Genomic DNA, 19,456 nt, shown 5'->3' on the forward strand with positions numbered 1-19,456 from the left:
TCAGGTACACCACACTCATAAAAAAGAGCGTTGATAAAAATTAGTTCACTGAAGCAATGGGGTGTAAAAATTTAACCGAGAAAAATGACTACGTTGGAATTGAACTCTTAAAAGCGGAGCCTCAATGAAGCACAAATTTAATTTCAATAAAAATGAACGCTTGTCAAAATTCAGCTCCTTTGCTGAAGCAATAGTAGAATCATGTTGAGGAAACATTACTAAACATGTTCAAAACTTCCAGAGCCAGAGCAACCCTTCCTTTAGAAATGCTCTCTATACTACCCGCACTATTTTTCCTCACCGATTCTCACTTCATACTTAAGAATTAAAAACCAATCACTGTCTCGGTTTTCTCCAAACATTAATAACACTGAAACAGCGATAAAAAGAAATTAGAAAAAAATCAGCTTTTCATTTTCGTTCGCCACCTCCTACTTTTCCACCCCCAGACAAATCGATCCTCGGAGCATCTCTCATCTTCGTCTTCCCGGAAACCATCCCGCAGGATTAGGAAAGATGTGACGTCATCGGATCGAAACCGGACTCTTTATCACCGCGGAGCAAGAATCAATTATGGCTTACATCCGACCGGAAAGCGGTGATGAGGATGTGGAGGAATGTAGGCTCTGGCTGCGAGAGATTGCAGCGCGGTTGGAAATTTCAGGGTTGAGTCTATTTCCTTTCCTTCACGAAATGAAAATTAGACTTTCATTTTCAATAGATTGCTTTCTGATTTTTTCTGTTCGGTTTTTAAATGTCACCGTGATCGGTATCCTGATAGAAATATTATTACTGTTTTTTGAGTGAAAAATCTTAGTGACTTTTTTTAAAAGACTTCATTAAACTCAAGATTTTTCCATCTAAACTAATGTTTAGCTACATAATAAAAATAAAGCTCTCTGTCACTGCTAAATAAATTGTCCTAGTAGAGGAAGCCGTTGATAAAAAAAATATTTATATTTGTTAATGTTGTATTGGTAGCGTAGAGAAATAAAACTGATTTCTCTGAATTCGGTATTTTCATGTTTAAAGGCTTCCCCAAAAATTTAAAGATTCGTTAAAAATGAAATACATTTATAGCTTTTTGCCTACCTCAGAGTGTTTTCAGTTAAGGATTTCGCTACAACAACAAAGAACTTGGGAGTCTACAAATAATAACACAAATAGCAAAATATTGTACTTGATACTTGTAAATGTTTTTTTTTTTTTTTTTTTTGCTTCAATTTTTAAAACACGTTTTAGTGCTAAAATCTCTCATAAAAATGTCTCTTTTGACCATTAAGGTATCCGAACTTGCTTAAATGATTGTTTCAGACTGATTTTCGATATTTCTTTTCAATTTTATTGGATAAATAATTATTTTGGCTTGATGAAACCTTTGAAGTTTATAGCTCTAGTGAGTTTTGTTTTTGAATCTGCATTACATAATGCAAAAATGCTAAAATTTAAAACTAAAGAGGGTTTTTTTTATTTATTTTTTTTTTATATCTGAATGAGTATTTACGTAAAATTTGTTTGCTGAAAAATGATACCACAAAATAGTCTCAGCATATTTTTATGAAATTTTGGAAAGATTTTTTCCTGTTTTTACGGTGTATTTCTAGAGAGTTGTAAAATTTTTACTTTTAATGCAGGCAGGGCTGTGGAGTCGGAGTCGGACTGGTTTTGGGGTAAAGGAGTCGGAGTCGGAGTCGTTCGAAAACATGCAGACTCTGATTCCGGGGTTTTTTTTTCTTTTATTTTCATTGACTCTCCTTGCATTTTTTTAAAAAACTGACAACTTATTAATTTGATTACATGATACTTATAAGAAAATGCTTGCCATTGTGGCAACCAGCTAGCTTGATTGTTTATCGAGCTTTCTGTAACAGCTACCTACGCTGTCTCCTAGTTTGCTTATTTTTTAACTTTATTTAATTGATAGCAACTGTCAGCAAACAGTTTTGTTGGCTCACATTTCCTAAGTAATCACTTTCAAATAAAAATAATAATTTATTTTTTACCTCGATCTCAGTTGTAAAATAGTAAAAGGAATGTATGAATCGCTTGAGCAAGTCGGGAAACTTCTGAGGTTGCTAAGTAAATTCAAATAAGTATTAGATTGGCCCGAAAGCGCAAATCCAAAAGTTCCGATAAAATGTACTTATTTTTTTTTAAATCTAAAGACTTTATCTAAGAAAGCTTGGTTATCACTAAAACGTTCAAAATAAAATTAGTACACGATTTCTTGGTTACAACACTCAATAATTGTAGTTAATCCTAAAATCTTTAATGAAAGTTAATTCTATAGCTGCCAATAAAACTAAAATTAAAAATTGAGCCAAGAAATGTAGCTATAGTAAAAGCTATTCGTATAAAGCTGTTTACCGTCGCATTTGTTATAAAATTTGCTCAAGTACCCGACCTCTCCCCGCAATATAGTGCAATATTTTCGTTGACATTTTTAAGATGAAATTTAAGATTTAGGTGGATATTATTGGGGAAATTTTTCAGAATTAAAGTATTTCAATTTTTACAAACTCTGAGATTAAGTTGAGGTGGTACCCACCAGAGGGTGTCACCCGGGAGGGGAGATGACCGCCCCCTGTCAAGAAAAGTTTTTTAACTTAGCAAAATAAAAAAAAAAAAAATCCCTCAAGTTACAGATTTCAAAAATTGAATGCACAGAATTTGATCAACATCTGTTAGTTAAACATTAAAGGGGAACAAAATAATCCTATTCATTTTTTAATCTGATTTCTAAGTAATCTGACTTTAGAAATCGCAACTATTGGATAATTTCATTTTCAAATTAAATTTCTAACGTTGTATACATTTTAGGTTTACAATAAAATACAACGCGAAAATTTCATAAAAAGGAATTAATATTTCAATCTCGGTTCACGGTTTCCCCCCCCTTCCCATGAGGAATAAGGATTTGGAAAAATAAAATAAATAATCAAAGAGCCGGAGTCGGAGTCGGACGTTTCAAAATCCAGGAGTCGGAATTGGCAATTTTTCTTCCGACTCCGCAGCCCTGAATACATGTTCAAAGTTTTAGTACATTCCATACATAAAATCTTAGCCTGCTCTGGTGGTACTTAATGTGTGTTAACTTGTGTGTATCTTACAAAATATAAGACTTTAAAGAACAACTTTAATTTTAGACAAAATTTCAATGGTAAATTGTAATGAATCAGAAAGTTTTACGCATATATAAATGCAAATTTGAAACTAGTAAACATACTTTCCGCATCATTATATTTAAGGATTTCTCTCTCCCCTCTCCCTTTTTCCCAAATGGCGCATTGGATTAAAACTTGCACTTAAAAAAATTGTGCTATGACAATCCACCATACATCAGTAAATTTTTATTGCTCGTTTTATTACATGAATAATATTTATTTGCCAATATTTAGTTTAGTTGATTGCAAGAAGAATCAATACATTCATCTCAACACATCTCATTTATTTTTATGCTGAAATAACATCTGTACCTCAGAGCCAGACTGACGTAAGTATTTTTGCGATTTGCGATTTTCCGACGAACTGCGATTTTCGACGAATTGCGATTTTTCGCTTATTAGAGCATTGTATGTAGAATCTTATTCCGCACCGAACCATGTGAATGTAATTCTAAGAAAAGAAAAATCCTTTGTAATGATTTACCAGTGTTGAAAAAGCGCGTGTCTCACCCTTTGCATGAGCCAAACAAACGTTTTATCCGTCTTTCCTGTAAAGCGACGATTTTGTGACTTACGTCAGTTTGGCTCTGAGGTACCTATATTTAATGAGATTAATGGAGAAACATGTTAAGTGATAAATTAGTAGATTAAAGAAAATACAGTGGCATACAATGGCGACCGATCAAATCTCCATCTTCAAATTTAGCCATTTTCGCTGCAGATATATTTTCTACAGTAAAGTACTGTCGTTTTCTGATAAAATATAAAATTTATTCTAAGTATTGGAGACGGTCTGCCGAAGGAACACTCGCCACCTATCTTAATAATCATAAAACCATTTAAAACGAATAATTAATCTAGTTCAAAGGAAACTTGCTTTTCTGAAACATGCCAGAAATGTGATGTAAAAAAATACGAGGTACTTGAAAAGTCCTTGACACATTTGAAAAATTCTTAGAAAAGCAACAAGTTGTCGTACCAATATGCGGTTTGCTCAAGAATACTTCACAGGCTCATGATTTTTTTCGACATAGTAAAAAAAAAAGTAAAAGAAAAAAAACTTTCCAATTGTGTTTAAGGTGGCGCTGTATCGTTCCAGTACGAAAAAGAAACCAAATGTGAGGTGGTTAAACGTTTTATTAAACAGAAAGCAATGCCTTTCATTTGTAGAGTTTTGGCATAAAATGCGTGCACCGTTTGTTGCTTAGACCACATCTAAACGACTCATCATCAACGGCTAAGTTCATCTCATGTTCCAGCCACCAAGGACTGCGGACATAGTTAAACCTCTACTTGGATAATTTGCATTTTCAGATCTTCAATGCTACACGATTTCACACAAATAAACACAAAAAAGTTCGTGACCCTCTGGAGTAGTATGAAGCAAACCGCATATTGATACGACAACTTGTTGCTTTTCTATGAATTTTTAAAATGTGTCAAGGACTTTTCGGACACCCTGCATTTTAATAAAAAGTAAAGCAGCTTTGAACAAGAAAAATAAATTTTCTAAATTTTCAAAAACTCCCATTCAATTTCTCAGCATGATATTTATGTAGTTAAAAATTGAGTAAAAAAATTTTGTTTTTAACACCTCTAATGGAAACCATGAAATAAACACAACATGTTTTTGAGGGGGAAAACTAATTTTTTTAAGAAAGCAAACACTGTTAACGTTATTTTTAGGTACTTATTATTAGGCTTGCCAGATTTCTGAAATATTCACCTGGGACACCGGAATGCTCCCCCCCCTCCCCAGTATTCAAAGAGAACACAACCCTGGATGGCTTTTAGAGTATTTTACAGGGAAGTTCATTCTCAATGCTATGAGTAAATGGTTACTAATTATGATTCTAAAACAAGGGTAATAAGAAATGACACAAGCAGATAAATTTAAAAATGTGACTTGTATGTTAATATCTACAAGTTATTTTAGTAAGAAGGAACACTTTGAATGAGGAATAAAAATTGAACAATATTTACATGTACTTTTCACTGGCAAAGAAAAGTGTTTTTATGGTTTTAATCTTGTTGTAAAAATCCTTATAAACTAATCCGTTATTAATTTTTCAAATCAATGATACAAATAACAATCCTAGATAATCCTTCACGATTAATTATTTTTAGATCTTTTTGGTCATCTGTAACCAAATTTATCTTTTACCGGCACATGAAGTAAACTGGCCGGGACGCCGGAATTTTATTTGAAAACTGAGACTGTCCTGGTCGAACCGGAACGTCTGGTCTTATATTATGAGCTTTCATATCCAAAATTCCATGTTGATTGACTACTAACCATAAATATATTTTTCGTAAAGAAGCGTGTGTTTTAACAGTTGCTTCCATTAAAACGAATCAGATTTTGCTGTGGCAGCTTTGACATACATATTTGAATATGCATATCGGGGTGGCATATTTATTAAAAATTCCCAAGCACACGAAAGCAAAAGTAGACCTATTGAAACAAAAATAAAAGGGACTAATACTGCAGTGGGCAAATGAAGGGCAGTTAGAGCCGGCGGTTTTTTTTTTTTTTTCTTTTGCCATCTATTTATTGTACGTTAGCTTTATTGTAACAGCTTGCTTATTTGATTTGATTTCCGCTGAAAAAAACGTCGAATTTCATCATGTTAGTATTGAAATTAAACTCATTTCTGCAGATACTGCCCTTTACCTGACCAGGGCGAAATACCTGACAGTATTTAAACAAAACGGCTAGAATGTTGCATGCACGCGTTTCGTTGTTCCAAGGAGCCCCTTTATGAATTCATAAAGAAGTGAGCCTTTTTGCATTCCAAAGATCTCAACTTATACATCAGAAGGGTACCTTGTACCCTGAAACCTTTGCATGTAATGTTTTTGACTATCTTTGGCATGCAATGTTTTTGACGATATTTTCTTCAATAACGTTGATTTTGCTTTTTTCCCCCCCTTCCTTTCCTTTTTTTTTTTTTTTGCACGGACGATATTATTTTTTATTTTTTACAGGGAACTATTCAGAAGAAACAATGGTAAACCCTAGAAACTTCAAAGTTAGGATATCAGTCGTTGATAGTGTCATCTGCATCCACATTCTGCCACGACCATGTCGTCGTAATCATACTTGTAGGTGACTACTCCGTCGTCGTCCACATAGAGCACAGATATGGAGGTGAGTTTGGTGGGGACGCAACATGCCCTGGATATTTGCTTCGGCTCCAGACTGTGCATCAGAGTCTGGATGATGGCGTGCTTCGTTGGCGTCAAGTGGGCACTCATTGGGAACGAACATTTGCCAGTGCATTCGAAAGCCTGAAAAGAAGGTTGTTCGAATGAAAATTAGAAAAGGGTAAATCTTAATGTTGATATGGATGATATAATTAATTTATTGTTTACTCATCAAATGGCCAGCGTTGCAAATAAATAATACATGGAATTTGTCACATCAGTCATATCTTGTGTATTTTAATCTAAAATACACAGGTGAGTTTACATTATAAAACTGAAAAAGATAACGTGCATAAACACAAATGTTCCTATTCAAAGTTCTTGCGAGTAGATGTCGTAGTTGCAAGAGAGGTACACCAGGAACAAAATGGGAGCTGGCATTGTGGTCACTCCAGGATTGAGCATGAGCAGAATGAACGGCCGCAATATGAAAGGAATCCTTATATATATATATATATATATAAGACAATAATCGAGTAAAGTCATCAACAATGAAACTCGCGTCATGGCATGATAATTTGATAATATGTTTTGGTAATGTTTAAAATGCAGGCTGAACTAGATCAGGTAACTTAGCTGTTTTACTGGTAAGACTCATTTCAGAGGGGTGAAGAAACGAAAAAGAGGATTTCAACTATCAAAATATCACTGAGTAGGCAGTTGCTTCATTCAAATGTTAGAAGCGATTTTCCCCCGTCATATCTTGACGGAGTTTTGAAGAGTGGAAAGGTAAATTTCTACTTGATTGCAAGAAAAGTTACCATAGTTCTTTGAAGTATGAAATATCAAAACCATGCTCAGTTCCAACTTTTACCAAAGGGGTCCGGATAACACGAAATTTTAGGAATCTTATATCCTACCTACAAAAAACCAAAGCTATTGAACAATAAATTTATGCATTTTTGTAATTCTGCTACTACGAACAATCGTAACGGTCCCTTGAATTTCCTTGTAACGGAATTTCACCGCAATAGTGATAATTTTTCATTGTAACATTACAAAAAAAAAAAAAAAAACCGAGGAAAAACTTGAAATTTGCTAAATGGTAAATTTCAAAATGGTTGGCATTAAATAGTGAGAATCTAAGAAAATGGACTGTTCTATTATATAAACAGGAGTAGGAGGGGCATAAATGAATTTGGTGCTCAAAAGGGGACCTCAAGTCAAAAAAGATTGAGAAACCTGTTCTGGAACATAGTGTTTACAATAGACGCTAGTGAAATAATTACCTAGAAAATATTGGTCTCGTAGCTCATAGTTTATGTACTTATAGTACACTGTAAAAACGATTCAGAAACGTTCCTGGAAAATAATAGGCAACTGATGTGCCCAATTTCTTCCAGAAACATATCTTACAAAAACCAGGAACGTTTTCCGCTAAAATTGAGTAACCTTCCTGAAATTATCCCGGAAGCTTCCTGAAATATTCAGAAATCTTCCCGTTTTGATCCAGTCATGTCTCTGGAACTTTAGAGTAAACTTGTGTAGGTATAATATAATAGCTTGGCACTTTCCTACGTTTCAAGGAAAGCTCCAAAAGCAGAACTGCTTTTGGCCAAAGCTAAGAAAGAATATCAAGAATCATTTTCTCGCCCGCAATTCTGGCAAAGCTACGTAGTCCACAGACTGATTTGAGCCCTTTGGACGCCTTATCAGTCTGTGCGGGCCGCAATCGAACTGAAGCCGATACTCTCGGGCCGCAATCGAACTGAAGCCGATACTCTTTATAAATACGCTTAGTTAATCTTTAAACTGGGAGCTAAAAATATTTTTCTCCCCATGGATAAGTCTGCATTCGTGTGACTTGGAGTAATTCAGAAAACTTTTTGACAAGAAAACTTGCTTTTTCAGGAAGTAGTTAAAAATCATTGAAATCCCAAAACGTTACACAAGAACACTACAAAGAACTACAGAGAAAAATAATTAATGATTACCAAAAGACTATTATGTGCATTATACACATGTATCGAAATAATTACGCAATAAACATATTTATCCATCACTAGAATGAATTATTTATTTATCTATTGAAACTAACCCCTATTTTGACGCTACCATTAAGTTTTGATTTAAGAGGCTATGATTTGAGTAGACATTTTGATATATAACTCACGCGTAAAACGATGATCTACTGTACTTTCTATGAAAGGAAAACCACATATTATTTTTAAAGACTGGATAAGTTCTAAGGCTGGTTTTCACTCTCAAGTCATTTCAGGATTTTTTTTTCTTTTGAATATTGCTATAGCTACCTTTAGATACAGTCAATTCCAAAATAAACATTGCTTGCACATCACATCGCATTGATATTTTCATTTCAATATCCACACTATGAAGGACAAAAAAGTTTTTACTTACTTGATAGCTAGGAGGAGCAATGATCCACTGATCATACTTAATGTCAGCAAAGTTGACCTGCAGAGGTTTTCGTCGGCACGGATTTTTTCTTTTCTTCAGCTTCCCTTTCCTTACTCTTCCTAGTTCCTCCACAATGTAATTGCTCTGCTCTTCCGTCTCTTCATCTTCATCTTCACTTCGTCTGTTGCGAGCTAAATGTGTGTCTTCACCTATTTAATGAAACACAGGAATTGAGGATTTAATGTCAAATAATCTTACAAGTTACCATCATTAATGAAAGTATAAGAGGATTCTTTGCCTTCTATCCTAGCTTTGTATTCAATCTTTGAGTTAAACCGCACCACTGCTGCGGTCACTCGTCTGGTGTGCTAATTCTGCATTAGCTACCTGTTTGTTTGACTCTCTTGGCTTCCTTAAGAGGTTTTCCGCTTGCAGCTCAGTTACTTCCTATTCCGGGCTGATGAGTGCTAAAAAGCACGAAACTTCAGACCAAGATGGAATAACTGAGCTGGTGGTGTATTTTATGTATAAGAGAATGTTTGAATAAAGTAATGAAGCTTTAGTGTTAACATGGTTATTCATCTGAATGGAAATTCAAAGTGTTGTGTCTTGAAACGAGAATAAAAGAAGAAAACGAGCTGATGTGTGCATCACATGACTTCCTTTTACTCCAATTTAATGTCATTTCCCCATTACTGGCAATTTTAATGTGATTCAATTCTTTACTCTCTAAATATCACCAACAGTGGCCAAATTGAAACAGATTATTAAAAAAAAAAAGACCGCCAAATTATTACACCACTTGAGTTTACATCAAAATTAACAATGATTTCCCCGCAAAAAGGGGCAAAAGACCCCTTTAGAAACACCCGAACGTAACCAAAAGGGGAGGTGCACAACTAGACCCCACTAGGAGTCTACGTAACAAACTTCAACTTTCTAGGACTTACCGTTCTTGAGTTATGCGACATACATACGCACATACGGACATCCGCACATACACCTATATACAGGCGTCACAAGAAAATTCGTTGTAATTAACTCTGAGATCGTTATTATGGATATTTCGCGTGTCTACACGTTCTTAGGTACTTATCCACGTGTTGTCGAGTCGGAAAAAAAAAAAAAAAAAAAAAAAAAAAAAAAACAATATTCATTCGGGGGTGAGTAAAATAGAAATTAAGGTCGATTTTTGAGTGAAATTTATTTGCGAATACAATACTTCCTGTTTTGTAAAAGGAAGTACAAAGAAAGAAAAGTCGCTCCGTCGTTCCATTGGAATGCTTTAATTCAATTTTGTACGAATTTTACACTGCATATAAACCTGCACAATTTGGAACACGTTGTCTCAATAAAAGTGTTCCTAATATGTGAATGTGCACTATGACGCGTTCTTAAATTGCTCCGTCAGAACGAAAATGTTTCAAAAGGGTACCGAATGTGTTTTGGATACTGAACCTCGTATGCCAACATACGATTTCACACAACAGATGGCTCGTCAACACATTTGAAAACATGTTTGGTCACATTTGGGCACCCTTGCTTTCTTTGCTGCAACGAGGATGACTAGATAAAGATTCGTTGGTTGTATCATATACTGTATGTATACAGTATTAAAAAAATACTGTTATTTTTACTGCAAATTTTGTTACATTTTTTCAATCCGTTCACTCATAAACTTCACATGTGCCAAATTCTGCGAAGCTACACAGAAAGTATTAATAAACATTGATGTGGATTTCAGAATTTTCATCTGAAACTGTTTTGGTCTGTTTGGAATATTTTTAATGCAAGTTACTTATTTCCATTACTATTCTTTACATTATGCTTAAGCATTTGAAAATTAACTTAGCACTTGCAGATCGTTGAGCTCCATATTTTGTGCACATTATGCGTTAGCATTTATACATCAAGCACTTGTACATCTCTGACCATTCACATTTTGTTTTAAATAAACTTTTATTCATGATACTGTTTAAGTTGTAGAAGAATCTATATAACTAAATTTATAAATTATACAATTGTAATCCTAATGTTTGGGCCCTTTATTATGCTTTTAACAAAGATCCCCCAACGCATGCCGGAAAATTCAAATTTCCCGGCATACTGGTCCACCTCGTTTTTTTCGGCATGCCGGATAATGCGGGGTAATATGGTATGAGATGTGTTCTCAAAACGGTTCTAATAACTATTACAAAAATAGTGTTCTCAAAAAGGAGGCAAGTGTACGTGTGCAAAAAGTGTTTGATTATTTGCAGTGTATAACTGTCTAAAATTTGTGCAATGATTCATTTTACAACTAAAAATTTCACTCCATGCTTTATTTTTTAATGTGTGTAACTTCTATAAGTAAGCTGTAGCAACAGCTAAATCAATTTACAATTCTCGAGCTCTAATTCAAAGTGTTGCGCTTTTTTTAAAAATTATTATTATTCATTCCAAGTATTTTCTGAAGATACACTACCCTTTGGCACTGTTATGGCTGATAGTAATTGCCTCACCAATGAAATCCATACCCCTCTTGGGAAACCATTCAAGAAGATTACACCAAAGGATAAGAGGCTGAGCCCCAGGCATCTCAAAGGGGAACTAATTAAATATTCCTATCATTCCAAGTACAATGGGAAAATTATCTTGAACTTCGTGTATGAGCAATTCTAATGAACTTTAACATGACAGTCCATTAAAATAAACTGAACTTTTGTGAACAACAAATAAACTTGGGTTTAATGGAATTTTTACTTTTACTCGTTCTGTCTATTGAGATTTCTGTCTGTTTCAAAACCTTGAAATAACTGTTTGCTTTCATGCAAAAACGACAATTGTGTATTAATTACATTGGTTTCCTCTGTATTTGCAACTCCTAGGGTTAAATCTCTCGTAAGTGTGATCTTTTATTAAGATAGGAATGCATAGCAGATAGGAGATAGCGTTAATAATCACTATTTACCTGCTGTTTTATTATTCATCTTCTTGTATTGATGTGGTGATAAATCGTATGGAGTAAAATGGTGAGCATTTTTTGTAGTTCGAAGAAATGGCGTTTTCATTCTGGATGATTCTTCCAAAGATCTGCGCATTCTTTTCAAAATGGAATCTTCATGAGAATCAAGGATAGATTTCGATAAAACTAATAGCTGAGGGTCGTTGTTTGTAGATGAGTCCATAAGTCCGTCAATATTTTTTGGTGTTCTCACTTCAAACATCAAACTGTTTTGTAAGTCAGAAGTCTGTGCCTTCCGAAATACCTCTGTAACGTCGGCTGTAAACAAGAGAGCTCTGGAACTGTCTATATGTTGAGAATACAAGAAGATCAGAGAGTTCCCTGATACGAAATACAGATCGACCTTTGTCTTCGTAGCTGCTGGAAAAGAAAATACAGTAAGGAATCATGTTTTAAATGGAAAATATAAAAATACAAGATAAATTCAAAGTACTATTAGAATAACATAACTTTCTAAACAAAACGGGAAAATGAATGAGTGAAAAGAATTACATTATTATTACGAACATTATTTAGGAGGTGGTAAAGCAATTTTCAACAACTTTTCAGACATCATTTTTACAGTTTAAGGGTCGTTAAGACATTTGAAAATTGAGCTGATTTTTACATGAGTCAGAAATTAGAATAATTAGTTCTTTCAATGTGAATTTGAAAACCAGAGTAAATATTTGCTTACTTGTTACCTCCGACAAGTACAAAATTTGGCGCTCAGAAAGTTTAACGTTAGTCTTTTGCTTAAAACGAGTCAGCAAAAGGATTCTTCTGAAACAACGAAATCGTGTATTGTATCATAGTTTAATGCAGTAAAAATAGAAAACTTTATGCCGCACCAAATCTACGTTTCATAATCTATGGTTTCGGAGATTTTAAAGGAATCTAGAAGAATCAGTCCACTAAAAGGTAACCAACTAAAAGTGTGGTGGAAAATTGTGTCAACTGCCAGAGATGAACGCATTCAAAAGTGAATCGCTTAGAAAAAAACTTTGAAAGTGTTCCTTACATTAATAAGCATTGGGAAGAATCTAGATTTGTCGTGTCGAATTCAACTGTACTTGGGTGCATCAGTTGGAGTTTCACTTGCGGATCTCCAAAGTAAATCAAAAGTGAGCATGAAGCAGAGACGTACACGATTGTTCTGGTGCAAACAGAAGCTCATCTTGGGACAGCAAGACTGGGAAAGTGTTTTATTTTGTGATGAATCTTAGTTTAAAATATATGTTGGCAAAATAGGTGATCGGGTTTGGCGTTTGAAAAGTACAGACTTTGAGAAATCTTACGTAAAACGCTTGTTTAAATTTGCGGTGTTCGGTACGGCATGAGGATGTGTATGTACTGCTGGTACAAAATAATTTTGCACCTTAAAACAATATGTAAACTCCGTCATGCATCAAAATATATCGGAACACTACATGATACCCTTTTCTGAAGATTCCATGCTGTGACAAATTTATCTTTACGAATGACTCCTCTTCGAGAGTCACTTTTCGAAATCGATTCGTACATATAACAATACATGGGTATATAACATGGGTATACAGACACCAGTCCTGGTGTCACATGTAAATAATCTCAACACTATCACACTTTTGTGTACATTTTTAAACTTTAGAGCTAATCTTTTCACCCTTTCCAGAACTGAATGACCTCCTTGATCATACGAAAAATTTCCCACCGCATTAATTGTGGGAGCTTCTATCTGAGCATTTGGTGCGGTTGAAAAATGAAACTGCACTACTAGTTTCCAGATCTCAGTTCAGAGAACTGGGACTTTAATTTGACAAGCGTTGTTTTTAAAATCAACGTGAATAAACTTCCGGATCATGTTCAGGGACATTAAATCGATCTAAAATGTGATTTTTAAGCAAATGTGCAAGCGATAATGGATGTGTAAATATAAATGTTGAAAGCCATTTCCTTGTTAACGCGAAATTTTGTGAGAGTGGTTGGTAGTTCTACGCGACAGCCACACCTAGATTCCAGATTATTTCCAATGAATTTGTGTTTCGTTCCTTGATTCTTTGATTTCATAGTTTCTTGTAATATATACTCACAACAAAATTTGTGTAGAAAAATAAAAGTTGTTACATGAAATCTTTACTAATAATAAAGCTGAAAGTCTCTCTGTCTATCTGGATCTATGTGACGCGCGTAGCGCCTAGATCGTTCGGCCGATTTTCATGAAATTTCGCAAAGTTAGTTTGTAGCATGGGGGTGCACCTCGAAGTGATTTTCCGAAAATTCGATTTTGTTCTTTTTCTATTCCAATTTTAAGAAAATTTTACCGAGCAAATTATCACAACGTGGAAAAGTAAATTACCAAATTATCATAACGTGTAACCGTAACATGGGCAAGCAAATGAACATAGCCAACTGGCAAGAAATTCATCATCCATTATTTGTAAGTATACATGAGAACCAAATGGCCTTTTAATTTTCTACTCCGGGCAAAGTCGTGCAGGTACCACTAGTTATCTATATTTTCAGTTAATAACCAACTTTACTTCAGCTGTCAAGGCAACTTTAGCTTCATTCCATCTTGTTTAGAATGTTATTCATGGGGGAGGAACGGTACTTTCGTACTATAACGTTTAGCTAAAAAGGTGAGGTGACGCGCGTTATTCTTAGCAACACACAACTTGTTTAAAATGCTTTTCAGGATGAAAATTTTGCATATTCGCAGCGAAATCTTTTGACAACACGCGGAAAGAAGAAAATTGGCAACTTATTTAAAATGTTTTTCGCTGAAAAATAATAAAGCTATGCGAGGTATCTTAAATCTGGCGACAGACGGTGTCTCACACGTCAGTGACACTAAAACGGAAAACATTATCTCTTCAACTGCGCATGGTGTGCTTTAATAGAATGACAAAAGCCGTTCCTCTGTCGCTGCTCCTGAGTGGAATGTTGCCAAAGGATTGGTTCCGGGTATCTTAAATTCCGGATATATCTAAGTTTTTTATGGAAGCTGCATGGCAAAGGAATTATCTCCCTCGATGGACTGACACACTAGAATGACAGAATGCAAAGTGAAGCTCTGGACAACTTTTTTTTTCTTTCAAACATTCAATTTCACTAAATATGCAGTACAGAATATCGATAATTTTAATATACGTATATGCACAAATAAAACGTAGTTCACACTCATTCGAAAAACAACAATTGCAATTGAAAGGCTTGCAGCAAAAAAGAAAGGAGTAGCTACAATTTTAATGTTTTTAAAAGGTCTGCCAGGGGCGCCCCGATCCGAAATTTTTGGGACGCCGGAAATTCTCAATTTGCCGAATGGAACTCCAAATTTCACCGAATGATGATCATTTTTCCGAATTGAACTCCGAATTTTGCCAAATCGTCAGAAAAAATTTGCCGAATAAGGAAATTTTGGAAGGTTATGGAGACCTCCCGTGACCTCTCATCGGGCACTCCTGCCTCACACAGAGGCTTGCTTCTGCAGGAGCAATCGTCTAATTATAAGCCTGTGCTGGATGTTATACGATAGAGTTGAAGACAATTATCCCCTTTTATTATTTACTAGTGGTATCCACACGGCTTTGCCCGTAATAGAAATAGTATGTTGTGGCCATCACGAAACTTTCTTCTATATCTTTCTTGTGAATTCTGATCAATCCCTATGCTTGAAAAGAATGCAATATTCCCAGCAAAAAAAAAAAAGAAAAAAAACTTGACGACCGTCCGAATTCCTGAATTCCCGCAAAAGCAAAGCAAAGAACGACTTGAAAGTTATTTTAAAAGCCTTGCTTGAATTAATTAGATGTTTTATTTGTTAACAAACATTAAATGGCAACAGTTATTAATTTTAAATCATTGCGATAACATTTCCGATTATTTTCCAAAAATTGAAATCACGTGAAATAAGCAGACGACAGTATTACAATTTATCTTTCTTATTGTTGCATTTATAAAGCTATTTTTATTTACACAAAAAAAAAAATCAGCCCCCCATCGAGCAATTGGCGCCAAAATTGAAACAACGCCTATTTACAAATAGATTCACATTTATTCCAAATTTCATCCAGAACGTAGCATTACTTCTTGAGATATGGCACTCACAATGAAAAAAAAGAACATTCGATTGCGCCACCCCCTTTTCAGCTTTCGACACCAAAATAAAATCAGCTCTTATACCCACTAAGGGCTACTTGCCGATAAATTTTTCTTTCATTCCGTTCATTATTTCTTGAGATACAGCAGTCACAATTGACGACAAAAAACGTTCTATAGCTCATCCCCCGTTTGAGTTATTGCCACCAAAATGGAATCAGCACCTGTTCCTGTTAATGGCAACATATGGACCAAATTTTGTTTGATTCCGCTAGTTACTTCCTGACGAATAGCAAGCACGCGTAACTCAAAAAACGTCCCATTGCTCCACCCCCCTTGGAGGAATTCGCGCCAAAAACCAATGGGCACAAGTTCACATAGGGGCACATATATGTACCAAATTTCGTTCGATTTCATGCGGTAGTTTTTGCTGTAGAGCGGCCACAAAAAACTGGTCACACACAGACGTGACACACACACATACACACACACAGACAGACAGACATTTTCCAAAAATAGTCGAAATGGACTCAGCACACCTCAAAACGTTCGAATCCGTCAAAATTCGAAATTCGAAAATTTGCACGAGTCCAATACTTTCTTCTATATATTAGATATAGAAGAAAGTAAAAATTAAAAGATCTTTTGGTTCGCCTGTATATTTACAAATAATGTATGGTGAATTTTCTCGCCAATTGGCTTGTACTCATGTTACGGTTCCACGTTATGATGATTTCGTATCTCGCCAATTGGCTTGTGCCCATGTTACGGTTCAACGTTATGATAATTTCGTAATTTACTCGTCCATCTTATGATTATTTTGTTCTTAAAATTGGAATAGAAAAAGAACCACATCGAATTTTCGAAAAATAGCTTCGAGGTGCACACCCCCATGCTACAAACTATCTTTGTGCAAAACTTCATGAAAATCGGCCGAACGGTCTAGGCGCTATGCGCGTCACAGAGATCCTGACAGACACAGAGACTTTCAGCTTTATTATTAGTAAAGAATATGTAACTCCCCTTGTATACGTTTCAGTATAGTTATGCAAAAAAAAAGTACGAAAAAAAAAAAAAAACGGAATGTGATTTGGTGTTGTGGTAAGCTTTAATGTGGACCTTTAAGAAATTGAAATTTCGTGCTACGTCTTTTTTGAAGCAAGTCCTTCAATTTGTAAACCGGCATTAACCAATGAAGACATAATCTTAAACTGAAGACGTTTCATGGTTGTTGAAGGAAAGCAATAAACTCGAAAATTCATTCAAGAAGGAATGATTGGTGGTTTCTGGACAGTGGTCGTAGTTTGCCAGATGTGTGAAACAACGCTGCTTTTCCCATGAAGGTATGGTTTATCAAACATGGAAATAAAGGGGAAGGTTGCTGTCAATGAACCACATAACAGTTTTCGATTTATTTGGAAAGGAAATCTAACTCAAATTTCACGTTAATTATAGGAGCAATTTCTCGGAATATTTCTCTTTCAATAATAATATTCACTTTCATTATAAATATGCACAATGAAGAATGAAGATTAAAAATAAATATTTTAGCATATGGTCTTTTCATGGCAGCCGGTTGCTGTGGATGGACCATCGAATTTCCATCGATGGACCACGTTCTCAAATTAAAATATCAATGCTTAGCTCACAAATATTTATAACAGGCGATCAATAAACGCTACAAATAACAATAAGTTATTGAAAAACAGATTTTTTTTCTAAAATGTTTTATTTTCGGATAAGAGGAACATAAAAAAAAGAAGAAAAAAAAAAACAGCACTCATGCAACACACCTGTTGTCATCACACCTCGTTCACTATTTAATATTTTCCCTACATGTGTAAAACCGTTCTTAATTAATATCTTTTCAACCTCTTTTGAACTGTTGCGAGTTTTGTTAAATCCATTTTGAAAATTTTCTTTCGGCGCCAGGATTGTACTTGCTCTCTAAAAATGTCAAAGAATTTACTGACCATTTCATTACTGAAACCAGAAGCTTAAGTCTCAAACTACCAGAGAATATTATTACTAACAGACATTTTGTCTCAATTAATTTTGTGGGACATATTATTTCTCTCAGTCTCTTAAAAGGCCATTTAATTTTTTGGAAGTGAATCCAAAAACGTATTCTCTAGTTTCAAAATAAGATTCACTAATTATATTCCTATTTCAGAGGGCTTACCTCCTAATTTTCTAACAAGTGACTAAGGTAACAAAAAACCGATTTTATCTTCCATATGACTGTTTAAAGTTGCTTTCAGGACTGTATTGTGGCAGACTTCGTTAAGGTCCATGCCACCGTTTCTGCCAGCAACTATATCACGTTGCATGCTTTCACTTGTCCACTGGCCATATATTACTAATTTTTGCATTTTTCTGGAACAGCAAAAGTATTTGAAACTGGATTATTATGTAAGAAATCACAACATCAGAAAGCACACGTTACAACTAAATTAAAACCTGTAATTTGAGCTTTTTGACGCTGTGTTTTCTTACATTACTTTTCAGCACAAAGTTATTTATTTATCTGGATTATTATGTTTTAAATTTTCAATCAATTTTATAATAACAATTTGAGTTGAAATTGTAATAAAGTAAAAGAGTTTTATGAATTACTAAGAAACTTTTTTTCATTATTATCACATTTATTTTAAAGCAACTGAGCAATTTTCAAAGGTAATTGAGCTTAAGTTACAGCAATATTAGCGATTTTCAATGAATGAACCACTTTGTCAGGTGGTCTATTAGTGAAAACATTTAGCGGTCCAATGATAGCAAATGCGTTATTTTTAATATTCTTATAGGTGTTACTAACTCTGACGAATCATTATGAAACATGAAGTATGGGGAATTGTACTTGAAAAGGAACTCTTTTAAGTCAATGTTCACGCTTAATTGATCAGGGATATTCAAAGCATGTTATAACTAAATTGAAATCTCATTAATTAGTAAGATAATGGTAGAAATCTTATCTGACCGATTAACAATATGATGAAGTAATTTGTGCTACTTAACGTCTCTGCAGTAGACTGTTTTCAAACAAAGGAAGGAACTAAAACTGATTATACGTGTGCAAAAACTCTAGTATGGGGAATATCTCCGTTGTCTAGTCACGGATACGGTCCATTAACGGCAACCTTCCCCTATAGATGCTTTCAGAAAGAAGGGACAATTTGTATCATTAAAATGGTGGGGTATAAATACAGAAATGAAAGAAGCTATTGGGTTATAGCATGACTCCGCTAAGATCAGGCCTGACCTTGAGAGTGTTCATTCGTTCCTAGGGAGTTGACTAAAAATATTACTAAATGACTAATTATAAATCAAGTACACTGTTAAAAATTTTGCGGAAAATTTACGGTAATTGTTACTGGCATCCATGTTGCCAGTAACTATTACCGTAAAAAACAAATGTTACTGTAAAATTTTACGGTTTCCTCGGTAGGCCACAGCAACCAATTGGCGCTGGGATCGCTTATTTCTGCGGTATAAATTACCTTACAAAGCAGCGATGCGTTTGTCCGCCATTTTACAATAACAATTACCAGAAAATCTTCCTGAATTTTTAAGTGTACGCACCAAATGACTTATTGGTGCGTACTTGAGTTGGCATACCTTTCAATACTACTGCAAAAGTACTCATCAACTCAACGTGAAGATCCCT

The 19,456-nt window shown here is 34.8% G+C and overlaps 1 protein-coding gene across 1 annotated transcript in view; it reads right to left on the minus strand.

Moving 5' to 3' along the window:
* Positions 1 to 6,216: 6,216 nt before the first annotated feature.
* The window catches only part of LOC129220621 (bone morphogenetic protein 10-like), a 30,600-nt gene continuing 17,360 nt past the window's right edge, over positions 6,217 to 19,456 (minus strand). Inside the window, exons 3-5 of the mRNA XM_054855051.1 lie at positions 11,680 to 12,018; positions 8,730 to 8,938; positions 6,217 to 6,455 (exon numbers count right to left, since the gene is read on the minus strand). Of these exons, the coding sequence (XP_054711026.1) occupies positions 6,222 to 6,455; positions 8,730 to 8,938; positions 11,680 to 12,018 (782 nt within the window). The 3' untranslated portion in view covers positions 6,217 to 6,221. The remainder of the gene's footprint in view (positions 6,456 to 8,729; positions 8,939 to 11,679; positions 12,019 to 19,456) is intronic.

The sequence above is a fragment of the Uloborus diversus genome, chromosome 4 (genome assembly GCF_026930045.1).
Source record: "Uloborus diversus isolate 005 chromosome 4, Udiv.v.3.1, whole genome shotgun sequence".
NCBI classification, from domain to species: Eukaryota; Metazoa; Arthropoda; class Arachnida; order Araneae; family Uloboridae; genus Uloborus; species Uloborus diversus.